The sequence below is a fragment of the Juglans microcarpa x Juglans regia genome, chromosome 1S (assembly GCF_004785595.1).
Source record: "Juglans microcarpa x Juglans regia isolate MS1-56 chromosome 1S, Jm3101_v1.0, whole genome shotgun sequence".
Taxonomy (NCBI): Eukaryota; Viridiplantae; Streptophyta; class Magnoliopsida; order Fagales; family Juglandaceae; genus Juglans; species Juglans microcarpa x Juglans regia.
The window spans coordinates 24627609-24649978 of NC_054595.1; the positions used below are offsets into that span (position 1 = coordinate 24627609).

At 34.1% G+C, this 22370-nt stretch overlaps 2 protein-coding genes across 2 annotated transcripts; one reads left to right on the forward strand and one right to left on the reverse strand.

The window, feature by feature from the left end:
- Positions 1 to 1041: 1041 nt before the first annotated feature.
- Positions 1042 to 2757, reverse strand: LOC121247833 (leucine-rich repeat extensin-like protein 3). Its single transcript, XM_041146290.1, has one exon. It carries the CDS (start codon positions 1992 to 1994, stop codon positions 1470 to 1472), a length of 525 nt encoding a protein of 174 aa, XP_041002224.1. The 5' UTR covers positions 1995 to 2757; the 3' UTR covers positions 1042 to 1469.
- Positions 2758 to 20810: 18053 nt separating this feature from the next.
- LOC121245033 (transcription factor MYB114-like) lies at positions 20811 to 22370 on the forward strand. Its single transcript, XM_041143311.1, has 3 exons — positions 20811 to 21579; positions 21703 to 21832; positions 21923 to 22370. The coding sequence occupies exons 1-3, from the start codon at positions 21399 to 21401 to the stop codon at positions 22248 to 22250; spliced, it is 639 nt and encodes a 212-aa protein (XP_040999245.1). The 5' UTR covers positions 20811 to 21398; the 3' UTR covers positions 22251 to 22370.

Here is a 22370-nt window from a genome sequence, read left to right on the forward strand (position 1 = left end):
TGCCTTAAAGAAAAGTTATGATAATTTCGTCACCAGTTACAAAGCCATGATTATAGTTTTGTGGAGGTCAGACCTTTTGGGATTAAACAAATTGTTGGGTTTAAATTTTTCTGATCAACAACCTTAGCAATTGGCAGAAAAGACAGGACTCGCAGGCTAAAGCCTTTCACCCAAGTGAAAAGAACCGAACATTACATCCCCAAGCAAGAATGTTCATCCGGATCCAGACCCGGATTAAATAGATATTCGTTTACTGCATCTGCCTCTATCCGGGGCGGATATATCCAACATATTCTGGATATATAAGAGCAAATATCTGCATAAGACAATGATCCATTTGCCATGAAGGAAGATGATCCTTTCACGTGTATATGTGGGAAGTGTACAATAAACTATCACTCTGTTATGTGTTTCCGAAGACTGCATGTCAAATGACAATGAGTTGACTATTGTTAGAACAATAGAGAGTTCACAGTTCAACTTAAGAATTAGCTCAAAACTCGAAATACAAAAGGACTTGGCGGGTATTGTATACGAGGGATTCTAAACAGAGGTTGTAATAGAATGTAAACTGCATAACAAAACAGAACAGTGGAATAAAGCATCTTTCCTCAAGGGCGCAATCAACTAAAGAGTAGAATAGCTTCGGCCAACAAAAAAAAAGGTGTGCAATCTGATAGTTTTATGCCAGAGATATACAAGAAACTTGGGTCATTGTAATTGAATATTTTACTTTAATTGACTTCTAGATCTGTTGCCCTTTCTGATCCTCGGTTCATTTGGATTCTCATGATAACTCACAGGAAGAATTCTCATGGAAGTGCGTGAACCATTAATGAAAAGGCAGTATTTGCAAAATCAATTGGATGGTGAACTCACAAAGCCACAGAAATCCATGCCACAGATATAAACTGTTTCCATGAACAGATGTGAAGAACATCATTTTCTCTAATAAAATGCAACATAAACTGAAATCAAACAGATTTACTTGTTGATAAGTCATGGTTGGCTTAGGAAAGAAAGAACACTAAACGTTGTCATATGATAATTCTTCCATGATGTCTAACATGTTAAACATACACGTGTCAGTAGCAGAAAGAAAAAATTTTGAGGAAGCCATGCAACATTGGCAAAAGGGGTTTCCTCTGCTATCAGTTATAAGCCTTATAGTTTAGACATAAGATAAGGTAATCAACAGGAATTCAGAAAGAACAAGATGAAAGAATATCCCAATCAACATTTACCACATTGACAAATGCCCGATGCTCCAATCAAGTAACAATTCATATTTTTCTCATAATCCACCAAAGAATGTAAATTCGAAAAAACCCCTTAACAACATATGCCGCCTCCGTAAAGACTTCCAAACTCGATCTCGAAAAAACCATGCGTGCCGCCGAAATAGAACAATAGATGCGAAGATCGACATAACCGAAAATTTCAATTCAAGAACAGCTCTCGTATCTGTCCTAGAGCTTCAGAAGCTGCCTTCTCTTGAAAACCAAGAACCCCACCACGCCAATTTGAAGGATCGCAGCGATACCCACAAACAAAAGCCCAATCGTTTTCCCTGTATTGGTGATTTGCTCCCGAGGCGGTGGCGACAGGTTTCTTGGGCTATGATTGGACCCGTTATCGGCCTCTGTCTGCCACTTGTGTGGTGGTGGCGGTCTTGAATTATATGATGGAGGCGGCGGTGGAGGTGTCGATTGAGGTTGTTGTAGTGGTGGAGAAGGAGATGGAGATGGAGACGGAGGAGGCGGTGGAGACGGAGGCGCAGGCGGTGGAGGAGGCGGTGGAGGCGGTGATGGAGGTGGAGGTGGAGGCGGAGGGGGTGGGGGAGGAGGAGGGGGAGGAGGAGGAGGTGGAGGCGGAGGCGGAGGTGTTGCGGGAATGTTTACGCCATTTTCTGATAGGGACTGAGCAAGGAGAGGAAGAATGTTAATGGCGAAGCCAAAGATTAGGAACACCAAGGCTAGCGATGGTTGTCCCATGGAACAAGTGACGACAACCACAAAACAACAGCTACACAGACAAACAACAGTTTTCTTTTTCTTAATTGGGGTTTGGATTGAGGATTACAGAGCCTTCTTCCATCTGGGTCCAAACCCAAATGATTAGATTCCTCTTCTACAGCTCTGAATTCAAGATACTCGCCTGTCAAAGGGATAGAATTTGACCTTCGGAATAGTTTTTGAATCTGGGTATCTATGATTTCTTATAACCATGAAAAATCAACCAAATGGGTCGAATGAGTTTGGTCCCCAAACGGTTGATTCCTTGGTCTTTAGCTTTGATTCAGAAACCTCCCACAAACATTCGGTACTGGAGGAGAGGTATAGGGCTCAGGGATAAGCTCGATTTCTTCGAATCTGGGTGTTAGTGATTCCAAACTTTTGGAGGATTCAGAAACAATGGGTCAAGAAATCAATACCGGGTTTGAATCTGGGTGTTTGAGATTTTCCTTCTCTCAACAGTTCTGAGGAATCGGAAGAAAAGGTTCAGCGGGTGAATGACAAAGGCATTGACGAATTGGAACGCTTAAAGAGGAGGTCGTGAGCATTGAGGAGGTTTCTTCTGCAACCTTCAAAGAAATGTAGAGATAGAGAGTCTCTGCGGGCTTCAACGGTTGGGGGATAAGTTTGGGAGATTGATTACCTGGACCTGGAAAAAGGACGTTTTTACAAGCTGTTTTTAGGGGAGAGAGAATAAACTGCATGCACAACGATACAAAGCGCACAAGGAGAGTGGTTTTCCCCATTTATGTGATCCGACTCCGTAGTTTTCTTTGTTTTTCCGAATCGGAAGATGAATTAGGGACACTACGTTGGGATCATGTGGGCCCAAGGGACTGGGTATCATGGTTTTGGTCCTTTTTGTCGTAGAATGATGTTGAAAGTGGACCGTTGGGCCTATCATACGACATAGATCCTTGAATCAAACCTGAAAACCCCCTCAATTTTGGTGACATTCGAGATGCAGCCATAATATTTCATGCTAGGATATCGTAGTTTTGCACATTTAAAAAAAAAAAAAAAAGAATTTATTATTAATTTTTTTTAAATAGTGGGTAAAACTTGTATACTCTAAGATTGTAAATATCATGTGTTGGCAGTTCAATGGAATGTCAAAACTTTTTTCTTTCCATTTCTGTCTTTTAATCCATAACCTTGATGAAGAACATAAGAAGAATAATCCTCTTTGGGTGTGTAAGCTCCTGCCAGTTCTAATCTGAAAATTATTTATACGATTTGATCACTTGTACAGTTGTTTATTTGTTGAATAACACAATATATATATATATATATATATATAAGTTCTAATAGTCTATGATGTACAGTGCAAAAAATGTGTTAATTATAAGATAAAAATTGTACTTTTATTGTTTTTCAAAAATAAAAAAACATCCTAACCACACGGGTATGACATATTTCCCCAAACTTAAAAAAATTAAAGAGAACTACTTGTACGACTATAAAAAAATTGTATAAAAATAGATTTACAAATTTATATACATTTATATGATATGTTATGTTTATTTTATAATAAAATTAATTTTATAATTTAAGATATCATATCAAATTAGTTTATATATTTGCTTTTAAGAAATGTTTTATAGTTAAAGTACTATTTCTCAAAAGTAAACTGACCGAATCACGAGAGAAAACAGGAAATCTACGTGGTGCAACAAAAATCTTGCACTGTTCATGTGATCATTACAAAAACTTTTGTTGCATCCGTGGATTTCTCCTGTATTTTTTTCCCTTGATTGTATCAAAATTCTAAAAAAAATATCCCTAACAGAAATCCTATTTCGCGGTGATCATCTAATCAAATTAGACATCCAATATTAAAAATTGCAATCTTATAATTACAATTCCCAAAAATTGCTAATTTGCTGGCTCTTGTCCCATCAAATATGTAGAAACACAAAATATGATTACTAGAAATACAAAGAGATCACACATATTGATGTGACACGCATATCTTCTTTTTTTTTTTTTTTCTCTCTTTTTCTCCCATCTCTCTTCCCCTCTCCCCTCCTTCCCTTTCCCTCTCCCTTTACGAATCCCTCATGGACGTTGCCACTCACCAACGTTGCTGTTGAACTTTCCTCACCCCTTGCAGACGTTACTACCACATCCCTCACATTCCTCGCCACTTGCCAACGTTGCCCTTCACCCTTGCCTTCGTCATTGTCGTCATTGCTATCGCCTCTTACCGACAAGTACGAGATCTCTCTCTCTCTCTCTTCTCTCGATCAGGTTGAGGGGATGAGGAGTGGGGAGGGGGTGGGAAAGGTAGAGCGAAATGGAGAGGAGGGGAAGGGCGAGAAAGATAGAGATTAAAAAAAAAAAAAGAGACGTGGCAATAGTGTGCCATCTAATGTGTGAAATCTTTTTGTAAAATTCTTTTGTGTTTATAGTGTTTTTCAACACAAAAATGCTCTCCACCCTCGCTCGCAAGAAATATCCCCCAATAGTAAACAAATCACAATATATAAAAAAGACTGAAAGTGATGTTGAGGGCATGACAGTACTTCTGACCCGAGTTGATTGTAGAGAGTTTGTGGTGGGATGAGGGGGAGGGGAGGGGGGAACAAGGAGATATTGGCATTCTAGAGACTGAGAAAATGAATAAATAGAAGGGATAATGGGACGAAAGGAGGCATTAAAGATGATTTTTCTTAATTTCCCTGTTTCTTAGTGAAAGACTTTGCCCAGCAACAGGTTATAGGACAGGTCTCATTCCGTTTGGAACTATAACTCATCTAATAATATTCTAACAATATTTTATCATCTCAATTCAACTCAACTCAACTCACTCTAATATCCAAACGCAACACTGTAACCTTTATAAGGAAGGGTTGTCCTAAAGTCCTAGACTAGACTCCTATTTTTTTTGGCAGAGAGTATGACTCATATTTTGTTATGCATCAATCACTATTTATCTCCGCATCTACACTTAAAGATATAAAAAAAAAAAGATAAGCCGGATTGAACTGAACCGAACCGAATCAATGGGTTTGATCCAGTACCAAGTTTGGTTCGATCCGATACCAGTTTTGTTTTTATTAAAACTGGTCAAAATCGATCCGATTCCAGTTTTGTTTTTATTAAAACTGGTCAAAATCGATCCGATTCCAGTTTTTCCTTTTCTAAAACCAAATCAGACCGAACTAAACTGATTCATATATATTATAAATTTTTATATTGTATATAAATATATATAAAATAGTTTTGTATTATATGATAAATTACTAATTAATGTAATATTAGATTTTAAAATCTTATATCACTATAGTCTATAATAAAATTATAATATATTATAATATACTACAATATATTATCACTATAGTATTATATACTATAATATACTATTATATATATTATATTATATATAATATAGTATATAGTATATTAAAACTGGACCGAACCAGACTGGAACTGGTAAAACCGAATATATCGGTTTAGGGAGGCAACCGGTGCGGAATCGATTATTGAAAATGCAAAAACGGTTCATACCGGTTCGGTCTCAAATTTTGTCTAAAACTAAACCAAACCGGATTGGTTACAACCCTACCCATACCAAACAGGACCAGTTACACCCATACCCACACAAATAATTTTTTCTTTATTTTTTTTATAAGGTGTGGAGTGTGTACAATGAATAATAATCGATAAGAAAAATTATTCTAAATAAATACTCAGAGACAAGGATTATGATTTTCTATAATTATTTTATTCAAATGATTTTCTACCATTCAAGACATATATATATATATATATATATATATTTATAGTATTTTAGGTCTCATTCATGCATATAATTAAATTAATTAACCACTGGCCTCCAAATATTATCGATCAACGTACAGGATGATCAAACGATTCAAACCCTTTGGTTGTTTTGCCGCATAGAACGTTCAAAATTAATTAGTTATTTTCGTCCATTAACAACTTTCCGGCTTTTCTTTTCTTCTTTGAGTGGTGCTGGTTGCCGGCCACCGCTGGGCGCGCCTAGTACAAATTTATTTATTTATTAACATATTTAAAAATTTTTAAAAAATAAAAAAAATATATTAATATAATAAAAGTTACTTTCTTAATTATTAAATAAAAAAATTAAATACATGAGCGCTCAAAATAAATAGATAAACTCAACCAACATACTAACATTTCTTTTATTCCACCGCTGGGCGCGCCTAGTACAAATTTATTTATTTTTTAACATATTTAAAAATTTTTAAAAAATAAAAAAAATATATTAATATAATAAAAGTTACTTTCTTAATTATTAAATAAAAAAATTAAATACATGAGCGCTCAAAATAAATAAATAAACTCAACCAACATACTAACATTTCTTTTATTCTTTTATCTTAGACTGCGTTTAGATGTTTAATTGAATTGAGTTGAGATAATAAAATATTATTTTTTAATAATATTATTATTTTAATATTTAAAAAATTAAATTATTTATTATATTTTATATTAAAATTTAAAAAAATTATAATAATAAATTAAAATAAATTAAGATGAATTTAACTTCTGGACGAAACTTAAACTATTTATTTTAGAACATGAGAACATGATTGAACAGAGAGAGAGATCAAAAGCCTGGTGGGTCCATGATCCGTCCACCATCAAAGCAAGTTCAACCAAATTAAAGCACAGAACCTGAAACATCTATGATCTATCTATGTACAGCTGCTGAAAGCCATGTCACTTTCCATGGAGGAGAATCCGAAACAGTATTAGTACTAGTAGCTGATCAACCCTATTTTTTATTTATTTAATGAGTACACAATTTTTTTAAATAATGTTGTGAAAATTTTTTAATATTTAAAAATATAAAAAAATATATATAAAAAAAAAGTAAAGCTAGCGTGCCGCTTGCAGCTTATCACTACAAGTGACCGCTAGGGTAAAGTTAGCATTTTGTTATCTAATTTTTTTATTCACTTTTTTTTTTAAAATATTTTTTAAAAAATATATCAATATATTAAAAATTACTTTCTTAATTATTAACTAAAAAAATATTATTATTAATTTTTTTCACAGAGCGGTCAAATGAAAGATAAAGTTTGTACGGCAAAGTAGATTTTTCCCAAAAAAGAGACAAATACCTCTCCATAGAAGGGTAGGAGGATAATTGCCAGGCTTACTAATAACGTACGATTTATTATTATTTTTTAAGTATTTATTAACATCTTTAATTATTAAAAAAATTAAAAAAATATATAATTTTACTAATAATCATTAACCATTAATTAAAATAAAAAATTAAAAAATTAAATATAAAAAGAATAGTAAATAGATAGTAAGAAGATAATAACCCTATCATTATCTTAATTTTTATAAAATTAAATTTATTTTTAATTAAATTACATAATTACGTTAATTGATTGAATTTTATTTCTTCTAAATAATGTAAGAATATCTTGTTATAAGATTTTTAATCTAAATTTAAAGAGCAAAGGGTAAAAAAAGTTACTTAGATAATAAAATAATAGTAAAGTGAGTGTATCATTCACCAATAAGCAAATTCTATTATCTATTTGACAACCTTCTGCTCCGAATCTGTCTCTAATTTTTTGTTCCCCTGCAAAATTCTCTAGGTTTGGAGATGAGATGAGAATTTTATATTTTATTCGAGAGTTTAAAATATTATATTTTAATAATATTATTATTATTTTAAAATTTAAAAAATATGAATTAAAATTTGAAAAAATTAAATTATTTATTATATTTTATATGTGAATTTAAAAAAAATATAATAATAAAATAAGATGAAAATTTTATATTTCATCCCACTCTAAAACCTGCACTCAAGTACGTATATACACGAGACGATGTTTTCGAACTTGGCCGGTCACGACTCACTGAGGCCTGATTGAAAGCATAGAAGTAGTAGTGTTGCTCGCTTCTATTTAACATATATTAATTTCTTATGTAATATATTTTTCTATTTCAATATTTATTCGAAATCCCAAAAAAAGAGTGATCATCTTTCAAATTATAGCGTCTAATAATATAATATATATATATTGTTGGAGCATCAAACTTCTTGGTTTATATTATACGCATGCGTGCGCTAGCTTAATCAAGGTTGGCTTAACTAAAATTGGCGGTTGATGTTGCTGCTCAGCCAGGTTAATACATAGTGTAGTGCTACAATCATAAATATATTTTATAAATATAAATTTATAAATTGACGTAATTTTATATAATTAATTAGTTAATTTTATTTTATAATAAAAATAATTTTATAATCTTGATACAACATTAAATTGTATAAATTTATAAATTTATTTTTATAAAATATTTTTATAATTAAAGCATTTATCTTATTTATTATTTGAGTTAGATATTTTGTTCGCTAGTTTATTAAAAGATGTAAATTTAATTAAAAAAGTCTACTCTACTGCTTTTATATTATCGCTTAAGTGTACCGTTCTGTAATATTTTTTTTCTTAATAATTTTAAGTATATTAATATATTTTTTTATTTTTTTAAAATATTAAAAAATATTAAAAAAATTAAAAATAAAAATAAAAATTCAAAAAATACTATACGATCAAACCGAGCAGGCTGCTCTGTTCCCCAGACTAGTCCGACTCAATTCAATTTGAACTCATAATCATTATTTGGATAACAGATAATATTAAAAGTGCCAAAATCTTAATTACTCGAAGCGCACTTTAAGAAACTCAGAAGAAAAACACGTAAATATAAGGCAGCAGCTGGCACCAAAGCATGTACTATCTATATGTAGTGTGTAACTAGGAGCAGTGCTATTTGAACTGAATGGTTTTACATGACCACATTTTATATATGAAAAATTCTTTCATCATCCTCGTATATTATACACAATTTTTTTTTTTTTTTTCTCTTATCAAATATATAGTATATAGATAATGAATATAATAATTCAATAAATTTAAGAAAAATAAAACAAAAAAAATAAATTAAAAATAAAAAAATGTGATATATGGTATATAATGTATAAGAATGATGAATAACAAATCTCTTTATATATTCACGTGTTATATGTATAATTTAAAAATTATCTTTTAAATCAAATTAAAACACATAAATGATATGCCATGTAAATATCTTCCAATACAATTATGCGAATAACGAAGCACCAAGAATAAAGACGGCAACAAGGCATGCACCTATCTTGGATTCTATCCCAGCCCGAAAGAAATTAGAAAGCATAAGCTGGCCTTTCAAGAATCCTAAAAGCCTTTCATGGAATCTACCATCCATCCAGGCTATACAACATAGGGGTGTACAAAAACCTTCTAAGCCGGCTGGGAACCGATTAGATCGACCGTCGGAGTAAGAAACTGGCCGAAATCAGTTGGTAGGTAATAGGAATTGATGAAAATCAATATCAGCCGGTTCGAGCTCTTAAAAAACTGCTGAACCGGCTGACCCTTTATACATATATATATATATATATATATTAAAACATATGTATATAAAATAGTGCCGTTTCACTTAAATAAGTGAAACGACGTCGATTTTATCTTGGAACTTAAAAAAAAAAAAAAAAACATATGGAATGGCGCAACCATTTCAAAATGGATTGAATAAACCCCTAACCCCTCTTCTTCTTCTTCCTCGTGTCTTCTTCCTTTCTCCATTTTACCTGTAACTTTCTTCTGCTCTCTCATGGTAAACGTCGACGCATCTCTCCTCCATCACAGAGACGTCGACGGCAGGCCGAAGAACCGAACTGCACCGCGTCGAGATCGATAATATCGGTTTTCTCTCCCCCAATTGACCAGTTTTGGCAAGTTCTTTCCTCTCATGGCAGACGTTGGTTCGACGTCGGTTTCGCATCGAAACCCCGCCGAACCCATCGGTTTTCAGCCCTAATACAGCATACTAATTCCTGTTTTGTGAAATCTTTAATTAGTATCCTGATTCCAGCTTCCTTCCTCTTTCCGATCTCAATATTCCACAATAAATTAATGCACGCAAACATGGGGGCCTGAGGTTAGCTGAGGAACTAGAGAGAGAGAGAGAGAGAGAGAGAGCCACATTTGATTGGCGTATAGGCATGCCATCAAAACCGTGGCCGGCCAGTTTCCCCGTTGCTACTGAGCTAATTTCTCACTCTAATTTGGCCCTTGCAGCGATCGGGAAGTAGACGTACATGATGTATATATAGCCACTTCCAAACTCACTAGTATTATTACTAATTGTTCCATAAGAACATCTTGGGCTTTATGGATTTCACGATTTCAGGTCTCTACAAGCCACAAATGTTTCATTCGGCCTGTTGATGTTTGTGTTTGTATTCCGGCGACTGAGGTTGTAATTGTTCCTCTTGTTGGATGCGGTACACATGCACTATCTTGTCACTCAAATCAGTTAAGGGCTGATCAGTACTGCTTGTCATGGCAAAAAGGGGTTGAAGGGATGTTGTATTTGATGGGGCACAATTAGGACTACTGTAGTCTTCGAGGGAATTAGTCATCGGAGTAGTACTTTTTGGCGAACATTTTGTGAGGTCGCCGGCAATCAAGGTGGAGCTTGAGCAAATCCTCTTCACGTCATACCTACTCATATCAAAGTTTGTGACTGCACTGCTTCCCCTAAACTTTATTATTACTGTAATATCGAATGCCTCGGCTGCTTAATTCCTCTTGCGTTCTTAGATGGTAATTAATCATGACAAGTTCTCATTTATGTAAAGCAATGATAAGATTTTATTGTGCTACGTGTGGCAATTATGATGAAGAGTACAAAAAAGAGAAAACAAGAAAAACATATAGAATTTAACATGATTCGGCAGTGTGCCTATATCCATAGGAGCGAGGGCTAAATTTTCACTAAGTATCAAATTAGGATTACATCATATATATTTAGACTAAACCCTAGCCGTACAAGAGGTATTAGAAAATCCCAATAATACCCCTATAATGTTGTTTCGCTTGATACACTACGCTCCTCTCAATCCGCTTTGCTTCACTTTCAACATTAGTCTGTTTTCTCTATATATGTGTTCCACTCAATATAAGCCACATACTACAATAGTTTTCGTAATATGCTTTCCATTATTATTTTGGAAGCTGAGGTGTATTATTTATAGAAGAATCTACACATTATCTGTTACAATGTTTACAGATTAATTGATCTTGTTCAAACCAGGACTCAGTTGGGATTTGGGAGAGGAGCTTTGGGGGGGGGGGGGGGGGGGGGGGGGGTAATCCAGGTAAGAACTGTGGAGGGCAGGATGGCTGCCATTAAAAAAGCAATAAAGTTTCTGGCCACGTAGATAATGAAGGAGTTGGACTTTTCAAAGAGTGGTAGTTGTCACAATTTAGATTTAACTTAGGGTGATCTGATGGGTAGGATGAATGAGAGAGGCTAGCTGAAGGGCTAGACACGAAGGAGGAGGACATAGCAGCGAGTAGGGATCACTTGGCTCTTGATCTTGGCAGAGGTGGCCATGACACGTAGACGAGGAGAAAAGGAACTGATGTCCCTTTCATGATGTTTGCTTCACACACACACACATATGTATATACATATGTGTATGTATGTGTGTGTATATATATATACTAGGTCAGGACAACGTGCAAAGCACGTTTACCTAGTTAGGTGAGACAAGATTTTTAATAAAAAAAAATTTGATTTTTCACAAAAGCAATCCATCTATGCCAACATAAGCAAGAAAAATATCAATCCATCTAAAAAACCATTTCGGACAATTATATCGAGTTCAAAGCACACATTTTTGTGTTGAAGTAGGGTCAAAGCATAACACATGAAAACATGTGACACCATACGACAAATGATTTTCAATATCAACACTCTAGAATATTTATTTTCTAGGTCTTGAATAGATAGTTTCTATTTTCTTCATTAAACAAATAGACAAATAAAAGGAAAGAAGGAACCGTAATAGTTACTTAAATGACAATGCATCAATAGCAAAAAGGACACCTTCCTTGATAAATGAACTCAGGAAAATATCAGAAAGCTTTTGCAGGATCATCTCACCAATATGTAGAGCTACTAAGAGCACATGCTGATCCTTTTGAGTGAACACTCCAGCCAAAAAATTGCTGATTAGAAAAAAAAAATCTTCAGTTCAAGAGAAATATTATCAGGATTAATACTGTAAACACAAGATAGCCTGGTTCACCTTGAAATGTTGGTATTCTTAAGTAATTCATGTCAGATTTGCTGAAATAAACTAACTTGTTGATAATAGAAAGGAAGCCATAGCAAAAATATAAATTTGCACCAGAATTAACTACTTGTGCAAGGGGTGAAGGCAACATTACAAAGCCATATAAGGAAAAAAATCAATTTACTGCTATATACCACAAAACCAACCTGGATCAACAAGGGAAGTATATCAATTCCGAATTTTTGCAAAAGACTGGGGGAATTAACTAAAACGGAATTCCTTATCCAACACTTGTTGAGCATCTTGATCTCTAGCTGTAGTAGGTAGAGCTCATTCAGAAACTTCAGAACTTCATAAACCTGAGAATGAAAAAATAGTAATAAAACCACCATTCTGTTTCCTCTAATAACACTATGGAATGCATGAATTAAATTCCATAGTCACGTGCAAAATTGGAAAGCAATAACTGAATCTATAACAATAAGAATCTCACACTAAAAAATAAATGCAAAAACCTCTATGCTACAATACGACATGGCTCATACTTTACCCATAAAAAATGCAATATATGGCTCATATTTCAGCAGTCACATACATAGTTGAAAACAATCCATGTACCCAAAACCCAATGATATAATATCAAACCTACATGAATATCATGATGTTCTGTCATTAACCATATTGCTAACCCAAGTCTCCAATCCGAATGCTTTCTTTTCAGAGAGGTTGTAGCAAAAGACTTTCAAGGATAGTAGTTTTGTCAACTAAGAGTAGTACTCTCTCTAACAAAGCAATTCCTCAAACCCTTTTACACTTCAATCTCCAAAGACACGCCAATACTACACGACTTCTTTTATTATAACAGTTGATTACTGATTACAGGAGGACTTCCCACAGTGACCTCACCTAAATCTTCAAACTTGGTCCATTCTCCCATACAATTTTCTAAAGACAGGGAACATCAGAATGTGAACCCATTTTGTTTCTCTTCCTTTAATATGCTTTTGCTAATGACTACTTGGGCTAACATTTCCCCTACACTAATGGGCTCGAGAAATAAATCGTCCCACAAAGAAACAAATAGTGTATTAGTTTTTAGATATAAAATTGTGACCCTGTATAGGTGTCCTCCCCACAAATTAGTAAATGTTTAGAACAATTAAGTACAAAAACAAGTAAATAGAGCTAAGCATGGAGCAAATTCTTTGTTACACAGTCAGTCCTGCAAAGTACAGGGGATGGTAGCAATGTAGGATAAAATCATCAAATCCGTATATGGAAAATGGATAAACAAAAAATGAAATATAAACATAAATGACAAAAAACAACTGCAGATAAAGAAGCCAAACCATATACATGAAGTGGTGGGCTTACCAAGTAGGATAGCGATCTACCACCACCTGCATTCGTGTAACCACCCATATCAGGTTCTTTTTGCACATCAAGAAGTCCAGCACTCTTAACATGATTAAGGGCTGTTTCCTGGAACCAAAAGCAGGAGGAATAAGGCAATAGCTCATGAAAAAAAATCTCAAACACATGTTATTCAAGAAAAACAGAACGGCCTGTTAAAGGATGTAATTTTGGTTTTTAAAGAAGTGGTATAAAATTTGAAGAATTAATTGTACCTGCAAATGATTCATCAATGTCCCTATAGAAGCTGTATGATCGGCACCTACTTCATATGATCTAATAGAAAAATTCTACCGGAACACAAAACCATCCTGAATAATTCTCCCAAGACCAAAAGGGTCAATGAGCATGTCAGGCTGCCTAGGTTTCCAATCAAGTATCATCCACTGCTTCTCAGTAGCCAAGAAGATTGTGGTGATAGCGCCAAGAAGCATGCTCCAATCAGGTAACGTGTTAATGAAAGTCCTAGGGGCAGGTGACAATGTGTCATGATTCATATACTTTTATTTTAAGCAAAAAGTTATGATACTAACCTCCATTAACCTGGATATAAGTTGTACTTTTTCCTTGTTCTTCTCATTGAAAGCCTCAAGAGCTTCTTTGTATTCTTTCTCCTGTATCAAATTATAAACCCAAATCCACTGGTTCTGATTCGGTTTTCTCTTATAAATCAAAGTAAGATGTTGGATTATTCAACATAATATGCACAGAAAAACTTAATAGAGACCAAATTTGGTATTAGATAAGTGCTTTACCTTCTTCTGGCAGGTATGCCCCACTGGATCAGGTCACGCTTCAAGCTCCTGATAGATCCCATCCATTTTATTTAAGATCAGAACAAAATAGAAAAAATGCAGTCTTACATTTTTCACAATAATTATTGCACTCGACCGACTTTATGTATCTACAAATAACACCTTAAAGTCTCACAATTACAAACGCCAATATTACAACAAAAAACTTGCTAGTACTAAATATTCTATTAAAACAATAGTACTGGATAATTGGTTGGCTTGAATTATTCAACTGGCTTGCATCAAAGACTTTCAGAGGGCCACCTTTGAGTTAACAAATTACCTTGCTTTGCATTGAAAAGGTTCACGAAAAACAAATGATTCTAAAAATTTTTGGGTCTTAGATGAAAACACCCTGTCGCAAGCTCAATCTTTAATGTTTTTTGTTTCAGATCTCGACTTTCGGTGATTGTTTGAACCTATATATGCCTTGTAAAAGTTCATGAGAATTAACATCGAGAAAATAAACCTCGTTGGTAGTATCTAAGTTTTCTCGGCCTTTTACCTCCTCTCCAATATATTTAAAAAAAAACACCTCATTTTCCAATAAGATTGCAAAGACGTTACCGCAAAATATAACAAGATATTGACAACACAATAACCAATCATGAACAAGCCTTCAATAAGACATAATCAAAAAAAATCTAGAAAATGAAATATATATAATAATAATAATAATAATAATAATAATAATAAAAACTTGTTCTGGAAAACAAATACCTAGTTCCCTTCCGTCACTGCCTCCATACGTTGACTAAATCTTCACTTTCTGCAGATCCCAGTTCCAAACCAGAAAAAGAAAACGAAGTTAACCAGGCGGGGCCAAACACTGGATTCGCACACTTGAAACTTGAAACACTTGAAAAGAAACTTGAAACTTGAATCACATCTTCCCACTTCTTATAAAGAAACTTAAAGCAGTGTATACCAAACAGTAAACTAAGATTGGATATTTCTTAGATTTCTTCAACAAAACAAAAAACACGAAAGGAAAAATTCAGGCTTTACAAGTGAGAGCGAAAGAAAGCCGGAAAGATCGAAAGAAAAATAGAAGGTAGAGACTTTGAAAACCCAAAGATAAAGTAAAGATAACACGAAATGGAGTCAATCCAACAGTGATCTTCTTTTTATGGTTTTCCAGTTGCAGATCTAACAGGAACACAAACACCGAAGCACTCAACTTGCTAAAAACGCCGAGACATTCACTAAAACGGCAAAAAACTATAACACCAAAAAAAAAATCTTTCAAAAAATCAACTTGGAGATCTAAATTAAAGAAAGATGACTTAGAAAATAGAATAAGAAAAATAGAAGGAAGCAGTTTTGATGGTTTTGCTTTGCCTTTTGTGGTTTGGAGGGTGCAAAAGTGGTTTTGTTCAGGGAGAATGGGGCTGCCAACGGAGACTTAACTGAGACAAGCTATGAGAATCGGAAGCTCTAGGGGAAGAATGAGAGGGAGGGAAGAACCACAATGTGAAGAATCGAAAGTGTTTGAGCATATTCCCGTGGAGTAGGCTGCCGTAAATAATAAAAAAAAAAAAGATCAGAAGAAGAAAATAAAAAAACTCCACCTTTTCAGTGAAGAACCGTGTTCTTCGTTGGCTGACCTAGCTGCAGTTTTCTTCATTTTCTTTGAGACCAAACACGGGAAACGTTTGTAGAGAGGAGATTTGAGATATTTGAGAGACACGATTGAAGAATCGTGAGGACAGAGTGAGTTTGAGGAGGATCGAGGGTGAGAGAGAGTAGGTCGGGGGGAATATACAGAGGATTGAGAGAGAGCGAGAGAGTGGGTGGGGAGAAGCTTCGAGAGAATGCACATTCCGTTTGATAGCCGTTAAAATAAGACTTTCCGCTCAGTTAAAACAAGAATTTCCGTTTAGCGACCGTTTGATAGCCACTTATATAATAGTAATAGATATATATATATATATATATATATATATATATATATATATTACAAGTTGTGCTTGCTGGTGTAAATCCATGCAAATACTCCAGCAATGAAAACGAAAATAATAATCATATATGTATATTTTATAAGCTTAAACGAGTTAACATCTAAAAGTAAATACCATCGACTTGTAAATACACGATTTAACATCTACATGCATATATAGACTTGACAAAAATTAGTAGCTGATACTGATATAGGTAAGCCATAGAACTCTGGAAACTTTCTTGCCGTGATATTATGATTTTTGCTAATATTTTTATAAATTTTTTATATACATATGTTTATTATTAATAACATTATTTCCTCCATTCTCTTTAAGCGCTTTAAATATTCTCATTATAAATGTAGATATATAATAATGTAAGAAATAATAAATATGAAATTATTCGAATTTATACAAACTTATACAAATCAAGTCAAGTTTTATACAAGTTGTATCATTTAATAATCGGTCATAACTTTGTATTCACGAACGAACGGCTCATTTAATAAATAAATCGAAGAGAAGTATATATGCATTTTATACAAGTGTCCCGCCACCCAAACAGAGACAGCTTGTTGAAAAGTATATATGCATTTTAAAACCACCATTATAAGGCTTAAAGCATGGGTTTGGGCCCATAAAACATATCCAATGCAAAGCTGTGAGGTGATAGGGCTTGGGTATTAGGCAAACCGAACCCATGAAACAAGGGCCCACTTAATTATCAACAGTATTATTGTTTTTGGATATAAATTCTCTTTTGCTTTTTTTAAGTTCTTTCAAGTTATCTCGGTGAGTTTGCAGAGGGCATTATTTGACTGTTGAGTCATTGCACTTCCTTGTTAAGAAAACTCTTGGGTTCTATAATCATATATGATCGAGTTGCGAGCTGTATGGATTTGGGTTTATACTAACAAGCTTTTATCATTAGTCAAAATAGATATTAAGATCCCTTCTTCAAGTTCTTTTTTGAACTTAAGGCAGCCATATAAAAGAAATAGACACGTCAACGGGATCATATAATATTTATTATTATGCTCATAAAGATTTCGAGTAACATTAAATTAACAATAAATATTGTATTGATATGTATATCTATCTCTCACTTGAATCTCCCAAATTTGAATAAGAATTTGAGAGTATATATATATATATATATATATATATATATATATATTCCGGAAAAGAGGGATTCTAGTGCTATCGAAGGTTTTCACTTTGCCAAATCAAAGAGGTTTGAGGGTTTAGCGATCATTCCGAAAGAGCAAGTTTACGTGTACTACTCTCAGGGGCAGAACTAGGATTTGGTGTCTGGGGGACCAATCGGCAAAGTGTGTGGTATGTATCAACATAAGTAATATGTATTTTTTGCATGTGATTATATATAAAAAATAATCATACGTCATAAAATTATACAATCGTTCTCGACTTACTCATATTTTTCTAAACTTTAAGAAAAATTTATAGATCAAGAATAAATCTGAAAAGTACCTAATGATATAAAAGTCGTTAGATTTTTATTGTATAATTGTATTGCTATTAATAAGTAAAAAAAAAAAGCATGTGAATAACTAATAAATTATTCACAAAAGGAAATAAATTATTCACATATTCTATCTATATTTCTAGAAACTTCTTATCAATCATCCCATATGCAAGAATCTTCTAGATTTTTTTAACTATTAGATAAATTCTCTTGAAGCTTCTAGCTAGTTAATTGATTAATATATGATTAAGAACATCTCGAAGGTTATAAAAGTAAGATTATGTATAGGTGATAGACAAGAAATTCAATGAAGTCGAGAATGATCTATATGAGAAAAAAAAAAATCATGTAACCATATAAGCTCAAAAAAACTAGAAAAACTTACATGAAATGATTGATATAAAACTAAACAAATCGTACAATGCATTTCAAAGACAAATAAAGAGATAGAGAAAATATTTTACCTTTTCTGCTTTTCGTGTCTATGGTGTTGGGGTAGACTTCCGAGTTCTATGGATTTTTTCTTGCTTTGCTTTTTCTCAATCTCAAATCTAAAAAAAGAATTGTTTCTGCTCTCTCTCAAATCCATTCGAATCCATTCGGTCTTGTAAAAGGAGTGGCATTTGGCTGGGGTAGGCTTTTTAGCATGTACTTTCTCAAGTTGTGTCAGTGCTACTCTCAAAGTTGTTTGGCTGTGTCAATGCTACACTCTTTATCTTAGATGGTGAAAGCTGAAAGAAGAAAGCACATTGTGTTATGTGCAAGTTAAGACTTTTTAATATGTCAAATTAAGGCTATTATATTAATAGATTTAAAGATATTTAAGTGATACATTCCGTGTTTGAACATTAGGGGCCAATCTTAAAATAATATTTATATTTAAAATTATAATTATACAATATATAAGATTAATTTTTAAAACTTTAGGAGTAGCTCCCAATCCACAACACAGTTCTATATTTTCGTTGAGGTTACAAGAGGAGGAGGGGTTGTGAAAAAGAGATCAGAGCATGTTTGTTGTCAATGAACTCGACATCAGGCAAAGAATTCGTATCGTAGAGAGCCGAATGAGGACACATAACTCTCTTCTCTCAACTCTATGCTTTTCTGACCCTACTCTGACATTATTTAAACACAGAGCTGTCACAGAATTTTGTCATTTAATCATTTTGGTTTTGATAACCAATCCACGTTAGCTGCCTATTTCCCATTTTCAGCGTACACTGCATGTGATCTCTCTCTCACACTCTCTGAGTCAGTAAATTCGTTTCCCACTTTCTGAAAGTAGCTCGATCGAACAGTCTGACAAAGCAGATTTTTTTTTGCAAGTTTTTGACATAGAAAGGGAACCGATGAAGTTTTCTCTATAAATGGTTTCTGGTCCAAGATTTTAGTCACCTAACCCTTGAATTAAAGTAAACTTCAAACTTGATATCGACTTTTGGCAGACCTTTCTTTCTTTTTGTCTGATTTCATCGAGAATTAGAAATCGCATGCAGGCTTTCTGTAGCAAATCGAGAATTCATTAGAATAATGCAAACGGCATTCTTTTGCAAACGTAGTAGCTTACACAATCCACAGTCATCTCAGCCGCCACTGATCCATACAGTAGTTGGTCTGGTTGAAGGACTCGATGAATCAATGCTGCATCCATGATTGAATTAATTAAGGACCGTCTGAAATTAAGCCCCACATGTTAGTCAAACATCTTCAACTACTACCAATTTACAATATGGGGGGGATTGATTTAATGATGTTTTCGACGTTTTTAGAGTATAATTACGTGTCGCACATTCGCGTGATGCGCGGTTGATTATTGAGTAATCAAAACGCAATTTCTCAAATCATCCATGTTTCGTTGGTTTATGGCCTTTTTTTTTTTTTTATACATGGGTTTGGATTTTTTTTTTTTTTTTTTTTTTTGAATATCTGTAATCTCAGGTATTGATAGTTGGCTTGGTGTCTAGGTTTTTTGAGGTATAAGTTTTGGTCTTTCTTCAACATTCGTAGTCTCTAAGTCCCTGATTGTAATTACAATTTTCTTTTACTATAAGTGAAGATTACCAATAAAATTGAGGTTTTTTTTTTCCTTAAAAACAAGCTCAAGTGTCTCGGACATTCAACATCCGAAGTTGCATAACCTTTAAAATGACCCTTCAAATTACTTCAAACTTGTAGGGCATTAAACATAGCAAAGTTACTAATTTGAAAATTATGCTGTCAAATCTGCGGATACTTCAAGGCCTTACAGCAACAAATTAGAAGCCCAACCAATCATATGATTTTGAGTTTTTCATGCACTCACGACGGGGTTCTCAATCTCCCCTCTTTGTGGCACTGAAAAGTTGCGTTTTTCAGCCTAAAAGTGTGATGTGGGATAAAATAGTGATTATTCTACAGGTTAGTTTTAACAGGTAATTCATAGAAAAGAAAAAAGGAGAATCACCTAAAAATATAAAAAAAACATATCTGATGTTCAATTCAATTATCAATATTCAAGAGTCACCAAATCAACCCACAAGCCTAACTGTAATATCTGAAAATCAATTGTACTAGAATTTTATCAAAAATAGTAAAATCTCAATAATCATACCAAAATTAAATACGTAAATAAAGAAGTAATCTGTTAAAAATCTGATCCAAATCGAGTTTAGAATCACTTTCAAAACAATAAATGAAATATTACCATAAAAAGAAACAAATAACTAAAAATAGGAAATCGGAGGAAAAAACAGTAGAATTTGGCTTTGAAAATGATGCACACCTAGCGTAGCTGGTGCCCACGACGTGCGTGCCTAAAAGAGCTTTTCAAATTGGGATCATATACACGATTCTGATACCCGTAATTAAAGTTATAGCTAAAATATCGAAACGTGCTCAAAACTGTTCCAATCAAGAAAATATCACGATTTTCTGTCCTCTTTATGTTGATCTGCCACTTCTAGGTATTTCAATGTAATCAATGTATAGTCTAATAACTCAATATCATCTGACTCAGATCCTCCCGTAACAAAGTGGCAGCTGCAGCTAAACCCTTGGCATATTCCCCTTTGACACAAACCTTTTAGAACCAATGTGCATAGGCTTTGTTATATATCTTGCACATGCAAAAAGGAAATTGTACAGATTGAAATCACTATTTTTTTACCTACCATGGCTACTACGTGACAAAGCTATCCTACTCTATAACTCTACTCTGGGTATCTAATGATTTTATCATATCCATCTGCCGTTCATCTTTACTCGCTACTTATGATGCTTTTTGTGAGCTTTTTTGCGCACTGACTCCTGAGTAGTTTGAAACTTTCTTTTTACCTTTAGCAGCCTTTGTAGTAGCATCGAGCGTGTAAAAAAATTTACTGCACTCGTATTGCTCAATTACTAAGCCCATGATCAGAGGGATTTTTTCTTTATGCACTTCCAAATTTCATATCCCATTTACAGACACATGTCACGCAGATAAAAGCGGTAGCTGAGGCTCTTCTCCTCCACTAAGAAAGGTAGATAATAGGAAGAACCAGAGCAAGCTCCCCGATCTTCTCAAAATCTCTCTCTCTCTCTCTCTCTCTCTCTCTCTCCAACTTTGGAGACATCTTTCAACGTAAGATAATGGCTTCCACGACAGACAAGTCAATCAAAAAAGAAGTTTCCAGATTAGAAGCCAAGAATAAGATCTACACTAAGAAGGAAGTCAGCAAGGGAGCTTGGACGGTTGAGGAAGATCGGAAACTGGCAGAGGTCATTGAAATCCATGGTGCAAAAAGGTGGAAGAAACTTGCAGATAAATCAGGTCTTTGTTCATTCCTCCAGTCGAAGTCTTAACTACTAAATAACTTCAATGTATTCTCTTAGAAAGAAGAAGAAATCTTCCTAAATTTGATCATTAAGCTTAACAGGTCTGTGCTTGTTGAAGGTCTGAATCGATGTGGTAAGAGTTGTAGACTGAGATGGCTGAATTACCTGAGACCCAACATCAAGAGAGGGAATATATCTGCCCAAGAAGAGGATTTGATTCTGAGGCTCCATAAACTACTGGGAAACAGGTATAGTTCACATGTGAAAAACATAACTAACTTTAAATACGATCAAGTCTGCATATCTTGATTTTTCTTTTCTGCGTATATTTCTTTTAGGTGGTCTCTGATTGCCGGAAGATTACCGGGACGAACAGATAATGAGATAAAGAACTACTGGAATTCTCATTTGAGCAAGAAAATAAAACAGGAGAAACAGAGAGGAGCTGCTACAGTAGAAGGCTGCAATGCTCAGGAAAATAAAGCGGAAGAGAAAGTCAATGTAGAAATGAGAGAGGAGGAAAATTCAGCCGGAGGACTTGCAGACTCAGAAAAAATCAAGTTTGATGTAGATGAGTTCTTTGATTTCTCGAATGAAAGTGCGTTGAATTTAGAGTGGATTAGCAAATTCCTTGAACTGGATCAAGACTTCAATGATATTATATAAATTCCATATATAAGCTATTTGTTTTCTCCCCATGACCCAGTGAAGTTCATGCTGATCATCAGAGATGTATGGAATTTACTTAGTTGATCGACTCTTTTTTTTTTTCCCTGTTGTTACCCT